Here is a 27425-nt window from a genome sequence, read left to right as displayed (position 1 = left end):
ACGATGAAGATAACTCCAAAGCTAGCGGCGTGCGCTAATAATCTGAATCTCGACGCTTCTCGTACTGCAAAAGCCATTAAAAATCAATTCAATCTTGCCCAACTCCTCATTGAGGCTTCACGGTTCACGTGGTTCAATTCGCTGCCGCTTACTATTATTTTCGGTTTTCCTGAGAGGGGGGGGGGGTGCAGGTATTATTTCCCAGTCGCTCTTTCATATCAAAGCCAGGTGAGCAAAGCTCACATGTACTACGCACTTACAAAATATTCTTATGCAGCAGCATCAGTGCCAACATCTGCATATATATATATATATATATATATATATATATATATATATATATATATACATATACTTGAGCAATGAAATATTCATTGCGTGACGGCTCCTGAGAACCCACATTGCTTGCGTTGACTTCAGCGTGCAAAAGCCTTAACGATATATAATATATATATATATATATATATATATATATATATATAGACGAGAAGAAAGGGGGTTAACCGAGGGACCCGATATTTATTAGTCATATAATGAGAAGCCAACAAACACTGACACCAAGTACAACATAGGGGAAATTGCATGTGCTTAATAAATGAAATAAAGTAATGATTAATTAATGGAAATTAAAGTGGATGAAAAAACAACTTGCCGCAGGTGGGAACCGAACCCACAACCTTCGCATGTCGCGTGCGATGCTTTACCAATTGAGCTACCGCGGCGGCGTTTCCCCATCCACTTTCTTGGGTATTTATGTGTACTAGTAGAACCCTGGGAGTGTTAGCCAGCGCCCCCACTCACAGACCTTGGCGGCGGACGTGGAACGTCTTTTACTAAAAGACGTTCCACGTCCGCCGCCAAGGTCTGTGAGTGGGGGCGCTGGCTAACACTCCCAGGGTTCTACTAGTACACATAAATACCCAAGAAAGTGGATGGGGAAACGCCGCCGCGGTAGCTCAATTGGTAGAGCATCGCACGCGACATGCGAAGGTTGTGGGTTCGGTTCCCACCTGCGGCAAGTTGTTTTTTCATCCACTTTAATTTCCATTAATTAATCATTACTTTATTTCATTTATTAAGCACATGCAATTTCCCCTATGTTGTACTTGGTGTCAGTGTTTGTTGGCTTCTCATTATATGACTATATATATATATATATATATATATATATATATATATATATATATATATATATATATATATATATATATATATATATATATATATATATATAGGTATTTTCATTTATACGAATGTGACGACAAAACTTGGGTACGAGAACAGCCCTTGATGTAGCAATACACCATTTCAAATTATATTTTTCTACCACTGGGCTTGATTCTTACATTCATTTTTGATTTCAGATCTGATAATTGCAATGACTTCATAGACAATATTTTCCCAGCAAAAACAGGAAGATGTTTGGCGAAAAAATGAAAAATCCCATTGCGTAAGAAACAAAACCATATCGATGTCTCTTTCATAAATCAAGCTTTAAAGCTGGCATAGTGTTACGCACACTGTATATCATTACGCCTATTGAGTTTTCGTTGTCATTTTAAGAAACACACGTCGAATGGCAAAAATATGCTGCGTCTATTTGCCGACAAAAAGTGATGCCTATCACCATTTGTTCACGTGTCTCAAAAGTAATTCACACCCACACGAGGAAACATAACAAAAGGATTATGGAAGGAAGGAAGGAAGGAAGGAAGGAAGGAAGGAAAACTTTATTTGGTCCTGCAAGATAATTCATCACTAAGCGGGCCGCTCCCACGTCGGGACCGGAAGGCCAAGCCTCACGGCCACATCGTGAGCCTGCTGGACAGCCGAGAATTGTTCATCCAGGTACGGGCTGCGAAGTGCAGCCTCCCACCTGGACGCATTCTTGATCGCCGAGTCTTCAAATATTTCGCAAGACCAGAGCATGTGTTCGAGCGTGGCTAAAGCACCACAATCTTGGCAATAAGGCTCTGTATACGTCTCTGGATAAAACATGTTCAGTCTCCGTGGGCAAGGATAAGTACCAGTCTGTAGTAAGCGTAATGTGAGTGACTGAGCCCTGTTTAGTTTAGGATGCGGCAAACTGTAAACCCTGCGATTAAGAAGGTAATACTTCGTGATTTCATTGTATGTGGAAGGGGAGTCTCTATTGTCGGGGAGTACCGCCACGCCGTTGAGCGGGGCAGAGCGGAGGGTAAGATCTCGCGCTGCCTCATGAGCGGACTCATTGAGATTCGGAGGGGCTCCCTCGATCATCCCAAGGTGAGCAGGGAACCAACATAAGTAGTGTTGAGAGATCTCACATGTCTGCATAATTTTAAAAGCAACCTTAGCCACCGTGCCCTTCTCAAAGGCCCTAACGGCCGACTTTGAATCGCTATATACAAAAGGCCTGCGCCTGTCAACCAAGGCGAGCGCAATAGCCGCTTGCTCCGCGACCTCTGGACTATCCGTCCGAACGGTAGCAGCGTTAACGAGACTGCCCTCATTGTCCACGACAACTATGGTAAACACCTTTCTCTCCTCGTTGAAAGAAGCATCGACGAAGCCAACCTTCTGATTTTCATCACGAATGAGTCTCAGTAGGCAAGCTCCCCTTGCCTTTCTTCTACCAACATTTCGCTCCGGATGCATGTTCCTGGGAACAGGCTTGACGTGATACCGATTACGGACCTTCACGGGAATACCGACCTGAAGCTGCGAAATCTTCTCCTGAGGAACACCTAACTCTCTCAGAATCTGCCGACCCGTGCTGGTCGTAGAGAGACGCACCATCTGCGTCCTCTCCTGAGCCTCAGCTATCTCATCCAAGGTATTATGAATTCCCAGCTGGAGAAGTCGGTCTGTGCTGGTGCACATTGGCACTCCCAACACTTTCTTCGTGATCTTCCTAATCTGCGTGTCAAGCTTCTCTTTCTCCGATGGTTTCCACTTGTGCATGGCCGCCACATAAGTGACACAATACAAATGCGTGCATAAGTCTAATGAGACTGTCCTCCTCGAGCCCCGTCTGCCTGTTGGCCACCCTCTTCACTAGGCGTACCGCATTTTCTGTCTTGGCAATGATCTTCTGGATCGTCAGCGTGTTGGCGCCGTTCGACTCAATAATCATCCCCAGAACCCTAATCTTATCTACCCTAGGTATGAGATTGCCATTTCTTGTACGAAGCTGAATGCTCAGCTGGTCCACGGGGATCCATCCCCTTGGCTTGCGTCCCCTTCTAGTGGGACTGTACAGCAGCAGCTCCGACTTAGAAGGGGAGCACCTTAACCCCGTCGGGTCCAAATAATTCTCAATTACATCTACTGCCTCCTGCAGAACACTTTCGACATAGCCCTCGCTACCACCGGGACACCATATGGTCACGTCATCTGCATACATGGTGTGCCTAATCCCCTCAATCTCCAAGAGCTTCTTGGTCAATCCGACCATGGCCAGATTGAACAATGTGGGCGACATGACGGCCCCTTGAGGAGCGCCCCTGTCTCCAAGATGGTACATCTTTGACTACAGCTCCGCAACCTTCAAGGTAGCCTTCCTGCCTGACAGGAAGGACCTGACATAGTCATGAAAGCGCGCGCCGAGGCCAAGATCCGAAATGGACTTAAGAATATAAGAGTGGCGAACGTTGTCAAAAGCCCTCTCCAGGTCCAGCCCTAGGATGGCCTTAACGCCCCTTCCATCTCCATCAATGGCCTGATGCTTGATGAGCTTCATTGCGTCTTGAGTCGACAACCCGGCCCTAAAACCAATCATAGTGTGGGGGTAGACCTGGTTCTCCTCGAGGTACCTTGTAAGCCGATTAAGCACCGCATGCTCGGCTACCTTGCCCACACACGAAGTGAGCGAAATAGGCCTTAAGTTATCGATGCTCGGGACTTTGCCAGCCTTGGGAATCAGCATCGTGAGAGCTGTCTTCCACTGCTCCGGAACCGCCCCGTCTCTCCATATAGCGTTAACCTCCCCGGTAAGGTACTTGATTGACCTATCGTCCAGATTTTTCAAAAGCTTGTTCGAAATCCCGTCCGCTCCGGGAGCCGACTTGCTCTTAAGGTTATGCAAAACCTTGCGTACCTCTTCCACAGAAAAGTCCTCATCTAGGGGAAAGTTGTCCTCTCCCGTGTGGATTATGGAAGGCCATATATATATATATATATATATATATAGTGGAGTGGCGCTTTTAGATGGCGCAAGCTACTCCTGTTCACATAAAGTTGCACACATTAAAGAGCCAAACGTACGCAAAATTTGTGTATATGACACTGACAGATAATGTAGATACACAATTTTAAGTGAAAAACACTCAATATCATGGCAAGCTTAAAATAAAGTCTCATAATTACACTAAATGCAGCTGACAAAATTTGTCATATAATATAGACTGAAAAGTTAAAGTCCTTTAGCTATTGATTGTGTTGTCATCAAAAATCATGCGAATATTTTTGTAAGCGTCAGCGCAGGGTAGGCGATCTGAGAAAGTCGAGCTCTGTTTGCATCGCATCCTTATGTTAAGAGTGGTGTGGTTGATACCATAGATATCCCCTGTTTCGAATTAATGTTGCAAATGACGATGCCTCATAAAGCGAATGTATTTGCACACAATACCCTGAAAAGTGACAAAGAATACGAGAATAGCAGCAAGCAATCAAGAAAAACACGCTAAATCTACCCGATCTATCTTCACACCGTAGACGTTCACGCCTGTGCCTCTTTCCCAAATTTCATCATCATAATGACGCATTTAAAAGCGAACTTCCTTTTCGACCCACGTAAATTTCATCGCGTGTGCACCCCACCTATAAAGTTGTTGTCCCATTTGTCGAACTGACCTCTATAATGGCTGTTTCATCCATAAAACTAGCACTGAATGGTACCACCTGCCCGCCTCCTTCGCTGTCATTACTGGTACCAACTTCGAAAGTGCTATCCAATTACGATTCGTTTCTTTTAAACATTTTTCTGCGCATTATTGCATGGAATAAGCACTTCCTTCTGTAAATCCCTCGAGCCTAGAATTATTTATAATAAATAAATAAATAAATAAATAAATAAATAAATAATAAACAAACACGCTGCAAGCAGAGAGGTCAACCATCTCATTATGTAACTATAGGCTTTCCTGTATACTGCTGGGTGTACGCGGCGCCTCGTAACTCGCCGCGCGTAATGGGCCTGCAGTAAGTATACCAGCTTGCAACAAAAGTAGATTTGCCAACAGTGGTCAAACTGGGAATGTCTTGGACTGGAGAGGAGCCCTCGAGACTTCCTTTATCGATATCGCATTAGCCGAGGTAGCACAGTGGATATGGCACTGCACTGCTGAATTCAAGGTCGCGAGTCCGATGGCGCCTGTGATGTCCTTATTTAGATGACGGCGATATGAAAAAAAAAACCGCCTGTGAACTTAGATTTAGGCGATCGTTAAACAACTCCAGGTGGTCAAAATTAACCCGGAGTTCCACACTAGGCCACCAGCCCCAGAATAATAGCACAACCCACCATAGGGGACGCTTATAACCTCCACCCCTCCATCCATCGTGGTTTTGGCACGTAAAACCATGGAAGTTAATTTCCATGCGACTAGCATTCTTTGCGAACTTCACCCTGTTTGCGGTTTTGCAGTATGTCTGTCTGTATGCTTGTTTGTCCATTTGTTCTTGGATAACCTCTTTCGCGCCAACATGGACCACTGGATAGATTATGGTCAGATGGCTAGCGAGCATCAGGCTGTTGTGCTGAGGGAAACACGTCAGAAACCAACCGTCGGCCCAACTTGGGTAACTGGTTATGTGTCACTGAAGATATGCTGATGCCTTTTGGTAATTTTAGCACATATGTCTACCTGAAGCAGGGACTAATTTCGGTTGTACATATACTGAGGTTTCTGTGCGGAAAAATCTGGGGCACGTCAATACGGTCCATGCTGCAGGTGTACAGAGCACTGTATCTGGGCTTTTTACGGTACAGCTTGCCGGTTTTGGCGAACACATGTAAAACAAACATTCGTACCCTCGAAAGTTTGCAAGGCCAGGCTCTACTACGCGCTTCGACTCACACGACAATAATGATTGCTAGAGACTACTTGGTTCTAACATATATAACGGTTGACAGCCCTAGAGGACACATTCGACATGTGTGTCGCCTACCCAGTCATTATATTGCTGCTTTGCAAGCACAAAGACCTCAAGCCACATTTTCTAAACTTGTTGCGACACATCAAGGCCATCTTTCGTCGGGCTTTGCACCAGCAGCAAGACCACTATTACCACTGTAGTACCTACGACAACCACAAGTACACATTCCAGGACTAGGGAAGAAGACGCGTCATTCAACAGTGGCTCTACGTCAGTTTACACTGTCATTATTGAACGAGACATATGAACAAAGAACGCACATTTAAACCGGTGGATCTGCCTCAGCCACCAGCTCCATAGGCGCTGTTATCATCCCGGCCTTACAAATTACAATTACTTTCAAAGTGTCCCATGTAACGACCTCTACGGCAACAGAACTTACCGCTCTACATGCCACTCTTAATTACATCGCACAAGCCAAACCTCGTAAGGGGGTCGTTTTTTGTGACTCAAAGGCAGCGCTTCAGAGTCTGCAGTCAGCCTTACGACGCAATGCCCATGACCAACTAGCGTATGAGACCAGAGAGGTTCACCATCAAGCCCTCATAAACGGACATGACATCATCTTCCAATGGATTCCGGAGCACTGTGGCATCGTCGGAAGTGACCTTGCTGACGATGCCACCCGGTCAGCCCATAAAGAAAAGCTGACACTTCCTATACTCTTATCAAGGAGAAATGGTTCGAGGGGTCTTCGTTTACTTGCTCCAACCAAGACTGAAGCTTTGTGGAACACCCCGATTTTCTCCAACAGCCGTCTCCACCGGTTGGATTCTACATTGAAGCTGCTGATTTCATCGAACTTCTCCCGCCGTGATGCAACATTACTGCGTCGCCACTAGTTAGGGGTGGCTTTTACAAAAGCCTACTCATTCGTTATTGGAATGTCTGATACACTGATCTGTGACTCGTGCGTGCAGAGATGATTGGGCCCGTGTTGTGTTTTTGTGATCTCCATGACTGTGAACGCGACCTTCTTCAGAGTGTGTTAAACCGATTAAATAACATACCATCTTCAGTGACTAAGATTCTCGGACCATGGCCCCATGCGTCGCACGCTTACAAAGCGACGCGAGCACTGCTACGTTTCATGAAAGCGACTGGCCTCAATCACCGATTATAGGCGTGAAGTTATGGACATCCCCATGCACTCACATCGATAGTACCTTCTTCGTTCCCTCACCTTTCTTTTCTTCCCTAAACCACTTCCACTGTGTAGGGTAGCAAACCGGACGTGCGTCTGGTTGACCTCCCTACCTTTCCTTCCTTCCTTTTCATCCTCCTCCTCCTTAGTACATATGTCATGCGACAAACCCCAAATTAATAATAATAATAATAATAATAATAATAATAATAATAATAATAATAGAAAAAAGATACGTGCTGCTTTTGAACGAACTTCTTCGGCGCTAACCTGGGTCACTGGTTATGTGTGTCCAAAGGGAAAAGAGAGAGAGAGAGGAGTCAAGCTAAAGGAAACGCCTCACACAGGACACGTTTCGGCTGTTCGAATAGGGTGTGTAGCCCGATTGCTTCAATTCTAATCGCATTAGCGTTGACAGTCTTCCTCAGACGATGGCTGCCTAAATCGTTTTCTTTCTTTTTTGCATATCTCTGCACCCTGGAGAGATACCCTGTTGAACCACTCTTCGTCAAGTCAAGTCTGCATTTTCCCGCGTACCTCTGCCTTGTTTTGAGGATTGCGACACACAGCAGCTCCTTTCAAACCAACTCGCGCACACCTCCTTTCCTTGAAGTCCTGCCACCACGGGGCACCGCCCCTGCGTAGCCCGGCACGTCGAGATGTGACCTGCCCGGTGCAAAGAAGGAAAATATAGGTGGCGAGACCAGCGGTGACCTTCCTCGGAGCGGCTACCATTTGTGCATCAAACTGGCCGTAAAAAAGAAATAGAGGTGATCGGCAATGGCATTGTGTGTGCTGCTCACGCGATGATGTAACTGTCGAGCGCCTCAGCAGCCGCCGTCGCCGCTGAACGTATATGGAGGCGTTACTTCGCCGCCGTGGACGCTGAGCGGAAATAAACGGTCATGCACGATGTGGCCTGAGCCCAAGGAATGTTAATTGATCGAGTAATGCTCGTCAACACATGCCGTGTATAGGGAACGACTGATAGCTAAACAAAAAAAAATATTCTTCGGATGAAAAGGTTCAGCAGTGGCTCGACACATTGGTTCGCGTTGGCAAGCGATCAAGAAGAGACAAGCCTCCTGGGCTACCTATCGTATACGTCTACACAACTTGATTCCAATATTTCCTTCCTGCCAAGGACCTGTGCGTAGCTTCGAATTCGGCAGGTGCGTTATTAGGCTGTGGCGTAGCACACACGATTCAAAGTTAACAGCCTTCACATTGAGTTCTGGAGCGCCAGTTAACACTAAACACCAATCTGGAAAACGATTGAGTGAGTGTTTCGCAAGCGCTGCTGACGAAATTCGCTTTTGTCGATTAACCTGCAAGAAGCAACCATATGGTGCGTCCCGGCGTCGCTTATGCTCTGTTGCAAGCATGTTTATGAAAACATACTTCGTAATCGCGCCTTCTTCCTCGTAATACGGTGAATGTACTCGTCTTTCCTGCGGAGGCCTGCTCAATCTACGCATGTAGAACTGCGCAAAAAATTAGCGGGTCGCGCATCATATATTGTATACCGAATATAAAAAAAAAAATATGCGAGAAGAGGTCCAAGAAAGAGCATTTCCTTCTTCACACTTTAAACTTTGCTACTAGGTTTACTCCATACTTTCATGCAAGTCCATATGTTCCTATAGTTCTCCAACTGCAGGCCCCGCATCGGGTTCTTATTTTTTCTTTTTATCTAGGAATCTCCCGAAGTTGTATACTGAGCGAAAAAAAAATTTCATCGCACAGTTGGTGATAAAATTTAAAGAAGTTCATCACCATTTATAGATATGCTTACAACGTTGTATGACTTACTGAACAAAAACCTTGAGTCAAAACTATCAGGCCATCTTCTGCGAGTACGTCTGCGAAAAAAAAAAAAAGATATGAGGCGTTAAAAGCAATAACTTTCCGCTACCTCTGACATGGTGTCGCAGCAAGCGTACTTACGGCTCACACACGTGTCCAAGGGGCGCTACGCGAATTCTCACTGAGAAAGGGTGCGTCCTTTCAAGAAAGAAGGTAAAACCCCGAAACAGGGGAAGTACCTGCCGAGGACTTTCGGCAACAAACGATGCGCATCGTAAAACTTGCGAAGCAAGCGCGTGACACGAGGCTTCTTGATCCTGCGGAGGCTTGTGCAGAGGAGTGGCCGCGTTTTCGTCGGACTCTGCATTCACCAGCACTGGTATACCCGATGAAACGACGGACACCGATAAAATTAAATTTGTACCATACGTTAGGATGTTTTTATGTCATGAGCTCCCCAGTCATTTCTGCTGTTGCGAAAAGGCTCATTTATTGATTTGCTTTAATGTCTTAGAACAACACTCTCACTATAAAGAAAACGCTGCAGCGTGGATCACTGTATCAATTGCCCACTTGATATCATTTAACGTGCTCTGAATAGACACGCTCATTGCATTCCGACCACATTAGAGCGCAGCCACCACGTTCAGGAATTGAATGCGCGACTTCGTACTCAGCAGCAAAATACCATAGCCACCGAGCCATCAAGCTGGATTTTAACACGTCCTATGAATGGCCCGGTATTACAACCCGGTCTTTATGTGCCCATTTCAACCTTGAACCTTTCTGTACACGATGACTTCCACCACTAAAAATTTCGAAGAATGAAGTGTGGTCAGAAAAGAAGCAAGAAGCAAAGATGATGCTTGGTATTTTTGCAAAAAACTGCCCATAACTTAAAACATACGACGCCTTAGGGAAGTATCGCTGCCAAATTGCATGCTTTTCCGGAAAGAAGCTCGCAGCCTCTCATTCTGTGCAACGTACACACAAGGCACGTGCCTGACTAAACGCTTTATGGTAACGTCTTACTTACGTTGCACATGCGTCGATGTGCCTACGTCGCCGTTCTTTCAATTTATTACAGATATTGTTTTTCTTGTGGTGCTGACGAGTTTACAAGCTTATGCTGTTTTAATTATACAGTCCGTATAATTATACTGCTGAGTAGCCGCACTGCGAAGGTAGCTGATATCGCATCAACGCTTGTGATGTAGTCTGGACTGGTCTTCCACCACCTCCTTGGAACTTGAAACCAGAGAGTGGCAACATTTGGTCATACCAAAGTCGCTTACGTCAGCCACAGCAGTCTGTTTTGCCCGCATCTGGTGACACCTGACGCATGGAACGTAGACCAAGATCACGATCTAGACGTGCACTAGGTAAGGTCTTATTTCGACAGTGCTCGAAAATTTGATCATCATCTAAACTAGCCGTGCCGACATGGTTACTATAGACCACCCAGCTTCGAGCGGGCTGCCGCTTGCTTTAACGAACGCATGGTAGCGTGACGCAAGGCCTTCAACCGCGGCGAAGGACCTTCACCGGCGGCGTGCACGGACCTCTCTAATTGGCGCTTGCATACGGGCATGACTGGTTTGTCGCTCGCGGCGCTTCGTTATTGCCGCGGGAAGGTGCCCACACTGAGGCAAGAATAGCAGGCAGATAGACGCGCACTCTGCGTGCAAGCGCAATATGAGCGGGCGCCCCCGCGTGGCTCTATGGGAAGCGTGTCTCGATTTCGATAGCTGCTACAAGCAAGCGGCCGAAGGTTAACTGGCAAACCGATGATGGCGCAGATTTCATTAGCGTCTGCGTACACACGCCGGTGCGAGCTTCCTCACATTTGGTGAACGTAGCCGTTCGTTCTCTTAATCTCGCCACTCGTGCCAGGTCCTCAATTATTCATTCCACAGTCGCTCTATCCCGTCGACAGTTGAAGGCACTCTCTTTGCTACTCTCTTTGCGCGCTGAAATTCACGGCGACCAGTAGCGTCTGACTGGTGCAGACCTTGGCTGCGCCCGGCAGGGTTGCCAGTCCAATGCCGTGGAATAAAACCTACAAGGGTAGTGCAACGTCAATTACAGGGGAACTGGTTAGCTTCCAGTCAACACTCCCAAGATAAAGGGATGGTATGAGAAAACATTAGCCAAGTTTCTACTGCCATTATTTTAGTAGCAAAGTCTTATCACGTTTAATGTTCGAAGTGCCCTCAACGGAGCCATTTTCGTTTTCATGTTCCTCATTCACACTCAAATTTTTGGCAACATATTCATTCGCGGCATGTGTCTAGATTTCATGTTACATAACCGAGGATGAAATCCCCACGAATCGGGAGGAAACATTGTTCACCTTTCAGAATGCATACTCTTACTAATCATTAGACTACTGAATGCCCCTAGCTCTTCGAAGTCAACTAGGCCTCACAGAGCTTGAGGCATAGCCCTTGTTTCATTGTAGGTACAAGCGAGACCGAGAACTCAATTCATACACCTTGCTAAAACACGAAACGACATATCACTACTTCCTGTACGAGCTTTCGACTGTCCTTCCGCCTTTCAGACGGCCAAGACGAGCGTCACGGCGTCTAGACCTGCTGACGTGAGAACAGCGTCACGCAAGACGTAAGCTCCCAGCGTGTCGTAATCACACGAATGTCCCCTGTCCGCGTTGTGTACCTCGCGAGTTCTGTGACCTCTAGAGCTTCATAAACACTGAGCTCTCATACCCCTGACCTTTCGAAAGGCCATTCGGGCGTCCACCGACTTCATCTGCCGACGCCATTAGGAGACGTCATTGAAGTGTACCACAGACTAAGGAAGAACGACTGTAAGCTTATAAATTGTTGCACCGACGTAAGTATGCACAGCCCTCATGCCAAGGTCACGGAAGTTCGGCCGCTCGTACTGCATTACTCTCTCTCTAGCGTCAGCGGGGCCCACAGTGACGAGTCGTGAGTGGCTCGGCCTTGCTGCTACACGACCATAAAAGAGAAGGTGATCGTTTCTCGCAGAGGGAGACAGAGAGAGACGACGCGCCGAAGGCATCCGGCCTGTGTGGCGCTGCGCGTCTGGCCAGGAAAGCATACACATATGCGAGCGGAGCATTTCTTGCTTGCCTTCGCTGCCTGATGCGCGAACTAAACGTGGGTGTAGAGCGGGTCTCTAAAAATGTGCAACATTAACACGACTTCCCGCCACTGTTAGGAAGCCTGCACAAACGTCACGTTTCCTAGCAGGGACGTCATCAGTGACGCTACACCCAGGTAGCATCACGTAATTACCTCTGTTACAAAGGCAAATACACGGTGTCACTTTGAGGGAGTGCCCGTTGCCTTTAGTAGCATTCGCAAACTCTTACGCTGAAAGGATTAAGGACACTCGCTCTAGAGCGCACTAACTAGCGATTTTGTTCAATGAGCTCATTTCGCTGATTCAAATTGTGTAGCCACGATAGATGTACATCAAAAATAGTAAAATATACTCAGAGCATAGTCAACCCTAATTGTTAAACACTATTTTTGTGATTTACAGTGTTATAGCATCCAGGTCCACCTACGTGTACCATCTGCAATAGCAACTGCCATTCTTTCTCTGCTCGCCTAGGATACGATGGTGCCTTGCTTTGAGCCGCAGTGATTGGACACACTATTGCGGTTGCTATGAAAGTTGATTCGCTTTAATATTCATGTTGATTATTGTTTTAAGAATAACAAAGCCTTGCTTTGTTAACCTTTTTTTTTACGAAGGAGCCGTATATGTACATTTGTATCCCCGTCAATTCCAAATGACACTTTTTTGTGAAGCTGCCTCCCATCGATCTGACACTTAGTGCGGCGAAGTGCACTCTTTCAGACTGACGCCAAGTTTGCCTTTGTAAGAAAGTTACAAGCGCACTGTCATTTTCTCCCTTTGTTGCTCTTCTAAAGGCGCGCAAGCAGTACAAGCTAAGATGGCGTGCACCGCTGCTGTACTTGTCGTGACGCAGTGCACGTCATTCGCGGCCACGTACGGCTAATCAGATTATTCAGACACGTAAGCGTGCCAAAGACGTAATCGAAGATGAGTCATCAAATGAGCCGGATGCTTGTAAAGGTTCCCTACCTCATCTAAACTTCCAGGAATAAGAATACTTATGAATCTGCAACCTCAACGTTTTTAATCCTGGACATGTTGAGCCTGAAGTTTGGCTGCATCTATTGGCCCTGACATCTATTGGCCTTGACATCTATTGGCCTTGACATCTATTGGCCTTGACATCTATTCACCTTGACATCTATTAACCTTGACATATATTGGCCTTGACATATATTGGCCTTGACATATATTGGCCTTGTCATCTATTGACATGGACATCTATTGATTTTGACATCTACTGACCCGTACATCTATTGATCTGGACATCTATTGACCTTGACATCTGGACTTTTTCCAGCGATGCTTTCTCCGGAGTTACGGGTTCTCAGATAAAGAACTGCCGCGCGGCTTTAACACAATAAAAGGGCAGGAACATCCCAACTGAAGGCATTGCTCGGGCATTGCTTGGACCAAGAGTGCAGCGCCAGTGACGGTGTAGTGCGGTCACGCATTTCATCGCGATCATGTTCATTCGTCCATATTGTCAAGGAACAACGCATAGAAGGTGTCAGTGTTATTATAAATTCTGAAAGAATTTAGGGCTATTTTATTATTTAGAAATAATTACTGTTGGCCAGATGTCGGGAACTTCGCCATGATATTTTCAGCGTGTTTGTACATCCCACCCATCATATTTATTTTGGTTATTCTTTAAAATACGCACTTGCCCTAAGCTTCCAGGAGAACAGCATCAAAGTGCTTCCAGTGCAGATTACTAGGAGGCTATGCCATACTGTTGTGCCCTGGAAGGCAGAATTCAAAACAAGAGATCGGAAATCCTACAATTATGTGACGGCGCTATGTGAACCACGACAACTTTGTATGTTTTATATGTGAAACCATCTTTTAGCTGGTTTCATATGCTCAGCGTAAGGATACATGTCATAACAGCATCCACACTTCTACAGATTGAGCAGAGGCTAACGGTACAAAACTTTTATACGTTCTCCTCCTTTTCTTTTTCTTTCTTTCTTTTTTCCAAAGCCGCGGCTGCGAGTGGATGCGTTGACAGACTTTCCCATCTTCCAGAGAGAGTAGGTAGTCCTCCTGAGAAATTGGAGCAGAATATTAAAAGGAAACGCTCTCTCGCATTTAACCATTTTCAACCAGCTAAGCTTCTAAAGAAATTATTTGCGATCTAAAGCACAAGTCGTTAAATTTGGAGGCTAAGGAATCGATAAATGCAACTCTCTTAAATAGAGTTTTTATTTTTCGTGTTTCATAAACACAAAACAAAAAGCACTTAGCTGAACGAAGAATTGAAAAGCTAATTTTTACAGCAGCGCGCGAAGAACAATCTGTACAACTATATACGCGTTTAACCGCTCATGTGACGGAGTTGCATAGTGGCACCGCACAGAACGGTGAGTACACTACACTACACGGAAAACCTGATAATATGCAGATGCCTATTGTAGAGAAAGCTTGAATACAAACCACCAGAACTTATATTTTCCAACCTTCTGCAGAGTTTTGAGTTATGCGACATTTTCTGATGGAATGCGTGTATACCACATGATTTCCGTTACTTATCAATATGGGAGTGTAATCAGTCTTCGTAGCCTGTGAAGACGACCAATGTGGCGCAATAACAGCGAAAATTGGCACAGCGTATCCGCTACTCCTCTACGCTACAGTAACAACCAGAAGAGCCTGCTTGTAGTCAAGGCGAACATTCGTAGAACATTGCACTGCAAGTACACGCATATGTTAACAAAACAAAAATCGAAATTTCATTTAGAGAATCCCAAGTGAAGCGCTTTTCTGAAGATTCCGGGGCCTTCCCAGTAGCCACTGAAAAAGAAACAAAAGTTTAGAAATTACTCGGGCAAGCTTTCATCATACGCAATTCAAAACGCTGTTTTAGTCACTTAAGGAAAAAAAAAGAAAAAGACAGAGCTTCTTCTTTCTTATCTTCAACAAAAAGAAAGACCAAGCTTCTAAGAATTTGTCAACTAGTGGGCCCATAAAAGCTACGCTTTCAACATACTGTGCATCTGTGAACTAATCCTTGGGCTACATTTTCCGAATATCAACCCTAGTTTGTTTGGTTCACTTTCTGCGCAGGTAAGTTCATTGTAGTGCTGCATCGTCACCTGCGATTTTCCATTCATTCCACCCCTCACAATATCACTACATCTCCCATTTTCCTTTACACTAGCGAGGAGCAACAGATCAGAGTCACGCTCTTTCGACCTACCGCTCTTCCTTGTGTTCACTACAACCTCTCTCTCTCGCAGTCGCTAAGCTAATTAAAAGCGTTGCGCTTTTTACGGATGTCTGGTTTACTGAAGTGGCTGTGTCAACGTGCGCTCATCTTCTAAATTTTGGTGATCTTTTTTTGTCCCTAAACTTCTGGTCGCTCGTTGCGAATTGGAAATTGGACGTATGCTGAGCGCCTACGTCAGTGTGGGGCGCCGAAGCGAATAAAAGCTTGGTGCAAACGAAGTTCAAAGTAAGGCATCAGCAACAAAGCTACGGCACTCCAATATGACCATGCTCCTGCCTCAATTCATGCGCATGAAGTGCAAGGTCCAGAGAAATTATTGTTGTAAGTCTAAGAAAAGCAGAGGAATGTGCAACACAGTAATTTTCTGTCGCTAGAGGACATCTGAACCGTACTCCTTACGATTTGCAACGCATTCTGCCTTATATCCTTCAGTCCTTCACAAAAGACGAGATGAGAGCATAACCTAACATAGGCTTATCTAAGTCAAGCGATGCTCAGCGAGAGAGCTTGAGAGAACAGAGATTTTCTTTGTTCTACAATCGACCTGATTTCTCTTTTTTTACGGCAAACCAACAAACTTCACTTTAGGCCAGTAAATAGGGCAAAAATATTTTTATAAATTTTGTCACACAGACACACCCATGCGCCCCTTCCCAGTTTGTCCTAAAAAAATAAAAATATAAAATCAGAGGGTGCCAGGCATGTGCGTCTTCCTACAATTGCCATTGATTGCACTGTGCTTACAGCTTACTTGCAGGGATTTTGGTAACCCGACAGCTTCAATCATAGTCGTGCAGTTACCGGAAACATCGTTTAAACAGGTGAGATATATTTAAGATAAGTCGTATCTTCTAAACTAAGCTCTATTTCCTCTTTGAGAGCTACTGTAATGAGCTCAAAAGCCCAATCGCGAGCTTAGAAATGAGCCATGAGACGCTTGCTTACCGCAAGAACAGGTTCCAATAGATGAAGGGCAGGATGTCCCTTTTCATGTAGAACATGCTGGTGCGCTCTTTGGCCTGATTGAATGGGAAAGTTTCCAGCGGCTCCGATTTGGAGTCGAATTCAGCGAGGATGCATTTGTCGTAGCTGGTCACCAGCGGACACGACGTGTAGCCATTGTACTGCGGGGCAACAATGACGCATCAGAGAGAAAGAGGTATTACGTACAGCAATACAATATGACGTGCAAAAAAATCAAATCTCTGATCAATACATATCTGGCGCTATCACGTAACAAAACTTTTAATTTCTTTAGTCCTGTCCACGTAGCTGTTAGATTTTGCTTTTCTCACCCGGCAACAAATGCCGCGGATTATCACATGGGCGGGCACGATACAGCGTTCACCAGAAACTGCTGCAGATTTCGGCAGCACATACGAAGTCTACCGTGGAAGGGCTGCACACCTACTCCATGCTTTAATGAAACTAAATGATGCATGTTTTAATGCGCAAAGAAAATTTAGTGTAAAATAGTAGACCTGCAGCAACCTTGATGGCAAAAACATATCGCAGACGAATACCAGCATCCTGCGCTATGAATCATTTTACACATTGTAAAAACATGACCGGCCCAACAACTGTCCCTATTGTGCTGTGACTGGTGTTGTGAGGTTGTGACTGTTCTGTGGTAACTGCTCCTCACAATGCTGCTGTTGTAACAACGCTAACAAAGAGCGGCACAAACACGCGTGAATTATGATCCAAACAATATGAGCGGACACTCAGGACAAATGGACGAATAGCTTTGGCATAACCCAAAAGAAACCAACTAACTATTGTTCCGTTTTAATAAAACGATCATTAAACGCGCTCCTGTGTCTGAGCAATTGATGCACGTACCTTTTTGGTTGGTGCCTTGCCTTCCATCACGCTGGTGAGGTTTCTGCGGAGTATGCCTATTTCTCCGGCTGTTAAGAAAACCAGAAAGTACAAAATTAACTCCATCTAGGAAAGGAAAAATTACAGTGGCGTTTCACTTCGTGGAAACGGGTGAAGCGCAAGAGTATGGGTGCCATTCCCATAAGCTTGTGCGTAACCCGCGTTCCCTTAGTTGGGGTCGGTCTATTCGTGTTCTGGCTGCCGCTGCTTGAGTTACTGCTCCGTCCTCCTCGCTCGGCGTTCGGCATCTCGATCACGAGACGAACCCTGAACATCCATAGCGCACACAGGGCCCGTAGCGACTGCAATAGAAGTAAACCCAGCGCACCTCCGCCTACCCTCCTTCTACGTGACGCTTCGCTTCCTTTCTCCTCTTCGCCGTGCGCTCCTCCTCTCACCCTCCAGGCGCCCTAATCCTCTGGAAGCTCGCTCCCCTCTCCCAGCTCGGCCGCCTCCGTCTTAATCTGCCGGATTTCACGGACGGGGCAATTTAGCGCTGAATGTGACAGAAATCCGATAGCATTACGTCGCACCTCTTGTATATATATATATATATATATATATATATATATATATATATATATATATATATAGGCAAAGAGGGTTTCTTCAGGCTACCTTTCAAACGTAAAGAACTTGAGTGGTGCTACAAGGTAAACAGAACAAGTATTTAATTTCGACAGTTTCGATCGGTGGACCGATCTTATATATATATATATATATATATATATATATATATATATATATATATATATATATATATATATATATATATATATATATATATAACTATATATATATATAAATATATATATATAGTGGACCCTCTTCTCCTGCTTGCAAGCCTGCTATGCAGCAAAGCCACCGCAATTTAGCGCACAATATACATCTCGTACGTTTCTTTTAAGCATGTCGTGAAAAATTGGAATGGCAAGGAAAACGAACATGTGATAGGAAACTGTTCCAAATGAGTTTTCTGTAAGCTTATCCTGCTTGCGATTTCTCCAGCTCCTGAAGTCGTGATGTCCTCAAATATCTCGCGCACACGTACGTCAGCAGTGAGATAACAGTAACGACATTGTGGCTGCCTTGTAGCGGTAAACCAGGTCACCGATAATGAGTACCACAGTAACTCTGTAATATAAAGCTCACGTTCAAGGAATGATCACGCACGTTGCAAAGCTTGCCATTGTGTCTACAGAAATTTCTTGGTCTGAGTAACAACGATTTGAGGCTACAACAGAAAGAATGCATTTAGGCTTATTAAAAAAAAGGTGTGTTTTGTCGACAATATTTTTTGCTGCACCATCCAGCACTAGTACACTTACAGCTGCATAAATATTTGAAGAAGGTAATAACAAACTATTCTGTGGCGCTCTAGCCTAGCACGCAAGGCAAGCTAGCTTACCTTACGAGGCATATGATAATTTGACTGGTAGTTGGCGTATTGCAGGCCATATAACAAGCAGCATTTGTGAAACTTGGTGACAACTTACTTTGTGCATTACTATACACTATTTCTACGTTGACTCTTGTACATTATTGATAACATAGAAGCCCTCAGTACATGCATTCCTGAACACACAAGTTTGTGGCCATGAATCAGACTGCACTTAGGCTACACGCCATTTGATAGTCAGTGGCGCACCAGCTATATCTCAAATGGGGGGAGGGGGGCATACCGCATACAATCTGACCTCTCTCTCTCTCTCCACACACACACACACACACACACACACACACACACACACACACACACACACACACACACACACATATATATATATATATATATATATATATATATATATATATATATATATATATATATATATATATATATATCCAATTACTATAACAATAAACGACATATCCTGGAAATCCCAGATAGTGAACCATGGGGGCCCAAAAGATTATCTGAATTTGTGTTTATCTCTTGCACCCACATAAAATCTCAAGCTGTGATACAGGGACAAAAAGCAATGATTGCCCCACAGTGGTCCCGGATCCCGCCGAGTAGCAGCAGTACAGCGCACATAGAAAATGCACATTTGCTACAAAGAATTTGAATCATTCAAAGTTTAGGTAATAGTATTGCCGAGGTTATGCGCAACGACGTACAATCAACATAAATTACTTGCAATATTCACACACACACACACACACACACACACACACACACACACGCACACACGCACACACACGCATACGCGCGCGCACACACACACACACGCACACACACGCATACGCGCGCGCGCACACACACACACACACACACACACACACACACACACACACACACACACACACACACACACACACACACACACACACACACACACACACACACACACACACACACGGCCATCCCGGCCCTGCGACAGCGGTTGTCCAGCGAATCTGTTGAAAAGCACAACTGCTGAAGGGAGTATGCAATGCTTTACTGCTTTATATGCGCCCCCCCCCCTCAATTTGCACTAGATTTGATATCTGTTGAGCTCACAGTTATTCCAGGGCAACGCGATGAATTGTTTGTTCGCAAAGCACATTCATAAAGCTCCGGATAGCTTACTTGCCTAATTTATTACAAATGTCATAATTAGTCCCCTATGTTTGAAGTTTACCTCCATATTACCCATAACGCGCCCTTTATTTTCGCCAAATATAAACAACATGACTTGTTTAATTCAACTAGGCCATCGCTGAAACTAAGACGAAACGTGTTATGACGCCTGCAAATAGAGTAAGAAAAACGATTATAACCCGACCAGGAACGCAAGCATTTTCTCGCACATTGCACTTACCATGTCCCCCCTGCGCTTACCACAATATATAAACTTGTTGTAAACTACAGCTATGTCGGCTACACTGGGAAGTGTAGCTGATAGCAGCCATATCACACGCTTTAACATTTGAATAGGAATTCTTATACAAAGGCTGTGCTTGATCCAACCGCACTTAACTTCACACAGACCGTTTCCATAGTGTGCAACCAATTTTTGTTAAATTTAATCTTGGCGGCTTTCACAGTTTTGCCAAGGCCGCGGGCTCAATTCTTCCCTGTTAATTACACGCCCTCAAACACTCTGGAGTACATGCATACGTAACTGACTGCGAAAGCCCCAATTATCCATCTATATTGAACTTCACCTCCACATCCCCCATTAACTTGTCCTTACAGTCACCAAACATAACGAAGGTGCCTCCTTTAGTTCAGCGAGGACACCAGGCTAAACTAACATATTACGCAAGAAAAAGTAAGAAGAAACAAGATGAGGGTTCAACAATTATTCGTATTTCTGATAAATAAGCCAGAAAAGTTAAAATTACGCGACACAAGGCACTTAAAATGCTGCCTATTCCTTCAAAGTCTGAAACGCAGAGTTCTCCAGGGACCTTGGGAAACCTAGCTAATGGCACTATCATGATACTTCCGAACGCTTGCTTACAATTTCTTTAACGCTGTATTTGATCAACACGTATTTATCATCGCACATAAACTTAACGTACCGTTCTTCTTATGTTCGCAAAATTTGACCGCAGTTGTAATTATGCCAGTGCAGCCATCTAAGTCTTAGACCACTCGTAAAACGGACTAATAACGCTACCGACCACTTGCATATGTATTCTACTGGACAATGCGCATTTAACACACCATTTAGAACATTGTCTACACCTTATCCATACCATGCCCTTAATTTTCTCTAGATATAAATAAGATCCCTCGTTTAGCTCACTGATGACACCAGAGAAACAAACTACGAATCTCGTAATATCCCCTTCAGTCACGGCGTACACGCTTGTGAACGGGACCAATTTTTGCCATTACTGTGCAGTAGTTGCAAGGAATAGACAATGAACATTGAGCTTTGAACAAACCGAACATTCTGCATTTTTAAAGTACACCCCATGTTAGTTCTGAGTGAAATAAATCGCTTCACACGACCGCTTTCATGAAGGCACTAGCGTCTTCGACGGGACGTTTCAAGTGGGGCGTTTCGGTACTAATCGCGAAAGATTATTTCTTCCCTCTTTGTAATGCCCAATAATTAACCCGTGCATTTATTTCGAGCGGGTGATTCAATATATTTAGTGAAGAAATGTAGCATGACTGACTGTACAATAAATGAATATTTAATTACTATGTAATCATGATGGGCCACTATAAAATGCACATAGTCATTCTTCCGCTTTGACTTGCTTTTCATATGGCGCCTCCAGCACTTTGGGATAACATTAGGCGAATTCCACACATTCATCGATAGTCGATCGTAATTCGTGACTGAAGGTATTTCATGAAAATTCATTAAAAAAAATGAGGATTTAGCAATTATCTGCGACACTTGCATTTAAAGCAGGAAAATGAAAGTTTCGCAACGCATTGCGCTTAAAATTTAGCTATTTTTACAGAATTTCACGTCTGTATCTCATGCGTTGTTTTAGGAATATAGGAAACATCTAGAATAGCGGCAGTATGACACTCTGGAACGCTTCAATGTGCACCTTTCTACAAAAGCTGTAATGAACCTACGCAGAATAAACATATATCGCTCGCCACTCGGAACATTGTTTCATACGTCGAATAAATACAAACACCATGCCCCGCATATATTACCGATGATACCGGGGTAAAACAACCAAATGACGTGTATACCGCATAAAATTTGGCGTAAAGCGACCAGTCAGTTACTGTTTTCAGAGCACATAAGCAACCTACACATTGCAAATTTTTGGTACACACCACCAAAAGGTGGCCCTCATTTTTCAAAATACCAAATATCTGCTATGTTTGCTCTTGCCGGGAAACAAGCAATAGTGTAGCTCTTATTTAGAAACAGCCTGACAATGAAATCGTCAGTCAGGAGTGACACATGTCTCTAGAAAAAAATTCAAGTCAGTGTTTTATTGGTACTGAAATGGCTCTGCGAGTTCGACGAATGTCATTTTCAGAGAACATCTACGATAAGTCGTACATATTCGTGTAGATGACTACACGATGAAATTCGGCAGTTATACCTATAACATGTTTGATCAGATTTCTGATGGTGATAAGATACTGAGAGTGCAGCGCTACAACGGACAGAGATTAAATAGTGCCATCATTTGGTAATCCAACGATTTCAGGCCGTAAGGCACACGAGTCGTTGGGCGCGGCTGATTATAACACTTTGTCCGGACCTCCCCCCTCATCTACAGATTAAATGTAACAAGCTGAGTATGTTTCAGAATACAGATATAGCGGTCCCAAACAACTGGGCACGATGCGAGTTGCGCAAGCTGACAGTTTCTTAGGGCGGGAATGGCCCAGTGCCAGGCGTTCTTCGTAACACGAGCGTGAAGAGCGAATCCCGCGCGTCGTCCGCTACAGGGCATCCAGAGAAGGCACAAAAGACAATTGCCGTTGGCCAAACAGGAATATGCGTAGTAAAGAAAAGCATCACATATGTGGTCACTCATAAAGAAAATTATGCTTCAGCTGTAGTTTCAATGGACCTTCCATTATGCATCCGAAAGTGCCAGTGCCCGCTTTCAAAAGCAGGAGTTGACTTTTTCGCCCACTTTTGGCAGCAAGGGGGGGGGGAGCAGGTGCCCCCCCCCGGTAGATACGCATATATGTTCATAGCAGAGCTGCGAGATCGACTGCGCTGACATTAGCTTATAGTACGTTACATTACGTGATTTAGCTTCAAATGCTTATTTCTCGTTGCCCCTGTTATCCAACGAAGACGGATTCACCGAAAGAGGTAGACAAAGTAGTCAGTAGTGGCCCAACAAGAGAAATCTAAGACTAGACACAGCGTCTCGATGCGCTGTCGAAACGTTGGCCTATAGGTCACCTGGGAATACAAGTCCCCTAATTAACATGTTGGCTCTAGCGTGAGGACATCCCTTGTTCTACCACTGCTGGGCGCTGCTTTTGTCAGCGTTACTGAGATATTTTTTTTTATATTGCAGAGCCTGAAGTTCGAGTAATGTAGTCCTGTATGACGCATGAACAATATTTCGCCTCACCATTCCTTTTATATAGCAGCTTCGTGTCGCTGTACTGAGCGCTGCGGCCGCATCGTCTGGCTTCTTGGGAAATAAGAGAGCGTGCTCACGTGTCCCAAAAACAGACGGGTAAGCAGACACCCACCTGCGACACCGAGCGTGAGAACCACCGCCTGTTTTACCAGCGCCTGCTTTCCATTCGCTCCGTGTAGGACGGTCGGACAACGGCACGGGTAACCAATGACAACGCATACACAACGAATTAATTAAGAATGGGAAAACTTTATAAGGAGGAAGTGGCTGGTAAAGTCACTTTTGCTTAGTTTAAATACACGAATGCAGATTCTGATTGCGAAATAAACATTTCCAGGGTTAAAATGATCGTTTTTCCATCTACCTAACCTATAGAAACACCACATATGTGCTGAAAGAAGCTACCGCTAAGCGGACGCTCTCTGGCGCGAAAATCGACCTTCCTATAAACGGAAGGTTTGCTTCTGACAACAAAACAACAACAAAAAAGAAGAGAAAGTTGTTTTGGATGAAGAGGCAGTTCCAAATAACATTGCTTAAGGCTTGCGATGGGCCCAGTTAGAATACCATACTTGTGTTTAAAAAGCAGCTCGGCAAAGTCAAACCACAGAGACGAGAAGAGCACATACGAAGCAGCACTGATATTTAAACACAAATACTTCCAAATAACGTTACCTTAGCTAATAAATTAATTGCCCCCATGACCTACATATTCAAAACATCGTATAACAATACGAAAACTTCATATTTTGCAGTATCTCTTCGCAACACGCAACGGAACGTGCAAGTTATGCGGCTTATGAAATTATTTTTTTTTAGTAAGCTAAGGTGCAGCCCAGGTTCGTTGTACCCCTTCACGAAATCCACGAGGGACTTCGAATGCAGCGGAGGCCGCGAAGCGCACTTGCTCTTTTATGCGTTACCATTGTTAGTGTGCTGTCTAAGCAGATCATCGCCAAAGCCATCAAATAATGAGCATTGAAACCAATTGGTGCTGTCCTTTGATTACAGATATGGTTACAAAATCTCCAGCGGACCCTTCAGCCCGCATATTCAAAACTGAATGAAATGCATTTGAGGTCAATTTTAAACGTTAATTGCAATCAGCGCTTATCCAGCATCTGTTCTGGTCTTTACGTCGGATTCTGCACTGTAAACAATAAGCATCTGTAATCGAGTCATCCGGCTCTACGCCTTGCTACAATTTACTAAACAGAATAAACGCTCTTGCTGTATGACGCCCATTTGGCATCTACTTTCCCGATCATCATTTCACTGAAATGGACCACAAACGAAGTGCCAAGTTAATGTCCCGGTCGGTGGCTAAACCAAAAGCACACAAGTAAGCAAAGGAAACATCCCAACGAGCCCTCCAGCGATAAAGTGCTACTTGATGGAGTTAGACTGACCAACGGCTGCTGCTGTCTTCGACGTGGGCACGTTGGTGCAGTCGCCGATGCCAAAGACGTTGGGGTAGCGCTTGTGCTGCAGCGTCTCGCCATCCACGTCCAGGTATCCCGCAGCATCGGCGAACGAGGGCCCCGTATTGATCACCGCCGACGGCATCATCGGGGGCACCACGTGAAGCATGTTGTACTGCGCGTTGGCGGTAGTGAAGAGAGAACGCCAATTCGTTGCTAACTGTTACTGGGGCAAAGGTTGACGGTACACGGACGCAGTTCTGCAGTTAATTTTGGTGAAGGACAAATAAATACGTGCCACTATCAAGTGACGTGCATGCATAAATTTTAGAAAACAATTCCGCCGATGAATAACTTTATCGAATCGCTCTGAATTTGAAGAGGGAAAGGGAAAATTAGCCAAGAAAGAACGGACTGACCTAGAAGCAGTCAGAGTAAAAGCGGCTGAATTCAGGGTTGTGCCTGCAAATAAATATGAAGCTTTGAGACAGGACCACGAAGTTAGCCGATAAGAAATAAGTGAAACCTTATCTAGAATAATTTCAGAGGGCGCAAGTGAAGTTGGAGGTAAGACACCACTACAGCGAACAGGCAAGCTCCACCAGGCAACAACAAACCTAATTAAAGAAGTAAGGCAGAGCATGAAAGTATCTGATTTCAGAGATAAAATCGAATTTACTGACTAGTCAAAGCTGATAAACAAGAAAGCAAGTAATATTAGAAATTATAACATCAGAAAGATTGAGGGAGCAGTGAAGAATGATGGTAGTTTGAGGTCAGTAAGAAGACTTGGTATTGGAAAGAACTAGATGTATGCAGCGAAAGATAGGCAGGGTATCATCATCAGCTATTTCGCTAATATAATTAAGGCGGCGGATAAATTCTGAACTGAATTCTATTCTATTCTGAACTGTATAGTACCCAGGGTAGCAACACAACCGTGATAACACAGAGATGAACGCGATGCGGAATTTTCCTTTGTAACCGGTGATGAGGTTACAAGAGCTTTTCAAGGTGCGTACAGGGAAAAAGCGGCAGGAGAAACTGGAATAACACTCGAGAGGATAAAAGATGCATGGGATAGTGTACTCGCAAAGTATGCCGCCCAGCTAGCAAAGGTGTACGGGATAACTAGGGGTACTTGCCGGACATGATAATATGGGGTGAAGCGAGATTCAGGGACATCCTCAGTAGGTTTGCAGCGGGCTAGCATCTTACCCACACGCATGACAAATGGGGTGGCCTGGTGGCCGGTCGGAGCGATGAAGTGTGGATTTAAGGTCTAAGATTGTCCGATGATTGCTGCACTTTCTTGTGAAAAAAAGGTGTGAAATGAGCGGGAGGAACATAAGGAACTCGCGGGCCTTCTCAGGTCGAGGGCGGCGTTGCTGGCATTGTTCAGGTCAGAAAGCTTTATGGGCACAGACTTATGGCTATCAGAGAGGGGCGTTCGTATTTCGTGAACGCAGGTATGGAATCAGTGTGTCGATTGCCTTCTGTTCCTTGACATCTTCGTATATATTCCTGAGGTAAATGGGGGTTGGGATGTGAGGGCACGTGAACGTTCAGATGAGTCTGAAGGTAAAAATGTAGGAAATTTATCTGTCTTCAAGAACGTCCCCTATAAAAATGGCCATTGCCTTTATGTTTCCTTTATGTTTCCTTCTTGTGTCCTATGTGACCTTTATGTTTCCTTGTCCTTTGTGTGACCTCCAGGATGTGAACTTTGTGTGTACTACGTGTTTACTCATCCTAACGTATACCTCGAGGAAGTTACCTTTATTATGCCTCTAGGATGTGTCCTTTATGTTTACGGCAGGATGTTAACTGGATGTGCACTATGTGTTACCTGAGTGTACACTTGAGTGCACATGTAGGTAACATAGAGTGCACATAACAACTGTCTTTACATATAATATAGGCAGATCTATCTGTACTGTGTGACAGGCATTGATACACTCAGCAGAGTCATTGTAAGTACTAAATCTTGACTTATGCTTTCATTTGGTCCAAGAAAACAACCCTTATTATAATTCTTGTAGGATGTGTCCTTTGTGTTTACGGCAGGATGTTACCTAGGTGTGCACTTCAGTACACACGTAGGTAACATAGAGCATATAGTGGGCGAGTTGGTTACGATTCATCGTACCTTTAGCAACAGCGCAAAAGCAACGCGGAAACAAGGAACACTCCGAAGAAACAGCGCCGTCTTGTTGTGTTTCTTCCTTTTGTCCGTGTCGCTTTCGCGCTGACCACAAGTACGAGTAACTGCTGTGTCGATATTAGCACGCGTAGAAGCAGGGCAGCGCGGATCCCGTAAATGCTTGCTTGGGCGTACAACTGAACAATTTATAATTGTGAGTTGGCTAAGTATGAAAGTTGTGTGTGGAGTATGGCCGTATTTGATTACGCGAGCATGCAAGCAGTACGCCTGTTTCACTTTGGCCGAAGTTCCGCTGCCGCTGCAAGCCAGCTATCGCCACATTTTGTCGCCTTCATTCCTTACGCTACGAGCAAATATGGTGCCACCTATGCAAGATAAAGCCTGACATTCTCAAAAACACGCCACTGGGCACCATAAGAAGCGTGTATATGTGTGGCAATTCCGAATTTCTGATCGGTAGGCGTCACAGCTCTCGCGGCT

General features: G+C 44.7%; 1 protein-coding gene across 4 annotated transcripts in view; it reads right to left on the bottom strand.

The window, feature by feature from the left end:
• Positions 1–14937: 14937 nt before the first annotated feature.
• Positions 14938–27425, bottom strand: part of Sqor (Sulfide quinone oxidoreductase) — a 32851-nt gene continuing 20363 nt past the window's right edge. For all 4 annotated transcript variants that reach the window (XM_070537483.1, XM_070537480.1, XM_070537481.1 and 1 more), the window contains 4 exons: positions 24770–24956; positions 17298–17365; positions 16401–16579; positions 14938–15019 (listed from right to left, as the gene is read on the bottom strand). In XM_070537483.1, coding sequence (XP_070393584.1) covers positions 14959–15019; positions 16401–16579; positions 17298–17365; positions 24770–24956 — 495 coding nt within the window. In that variant the 3' untranslated portion in view covers positions 14938–14958. The remainder of the gene's footprint in view (positions 15020–16400; positions 16580–17297; positions 17366–24769; positions 24957–27425) is intronic.

This window comes from Dermacentor albipictus, chromosome 4, assembly GCF_038994185.2.
Source record: "Dermacentor albipictus isolate Rhodes 1998 colony chromosome 4, USDA_Dalb.pri_finalv2, whole genome shotgun sequence".
Taxonomy (NCBI): domain Eukaryota; kingdom Metazoa; phylum Arthropoda; class Arachnida; order Ixodida; family Ixodidae; genus Dermacentor; species Dermacentor albipictus.
Note: the sequence above shows the minus strand (reverse complement) of the source record. Positions and strands in the feature narration are given on the sequence as shown.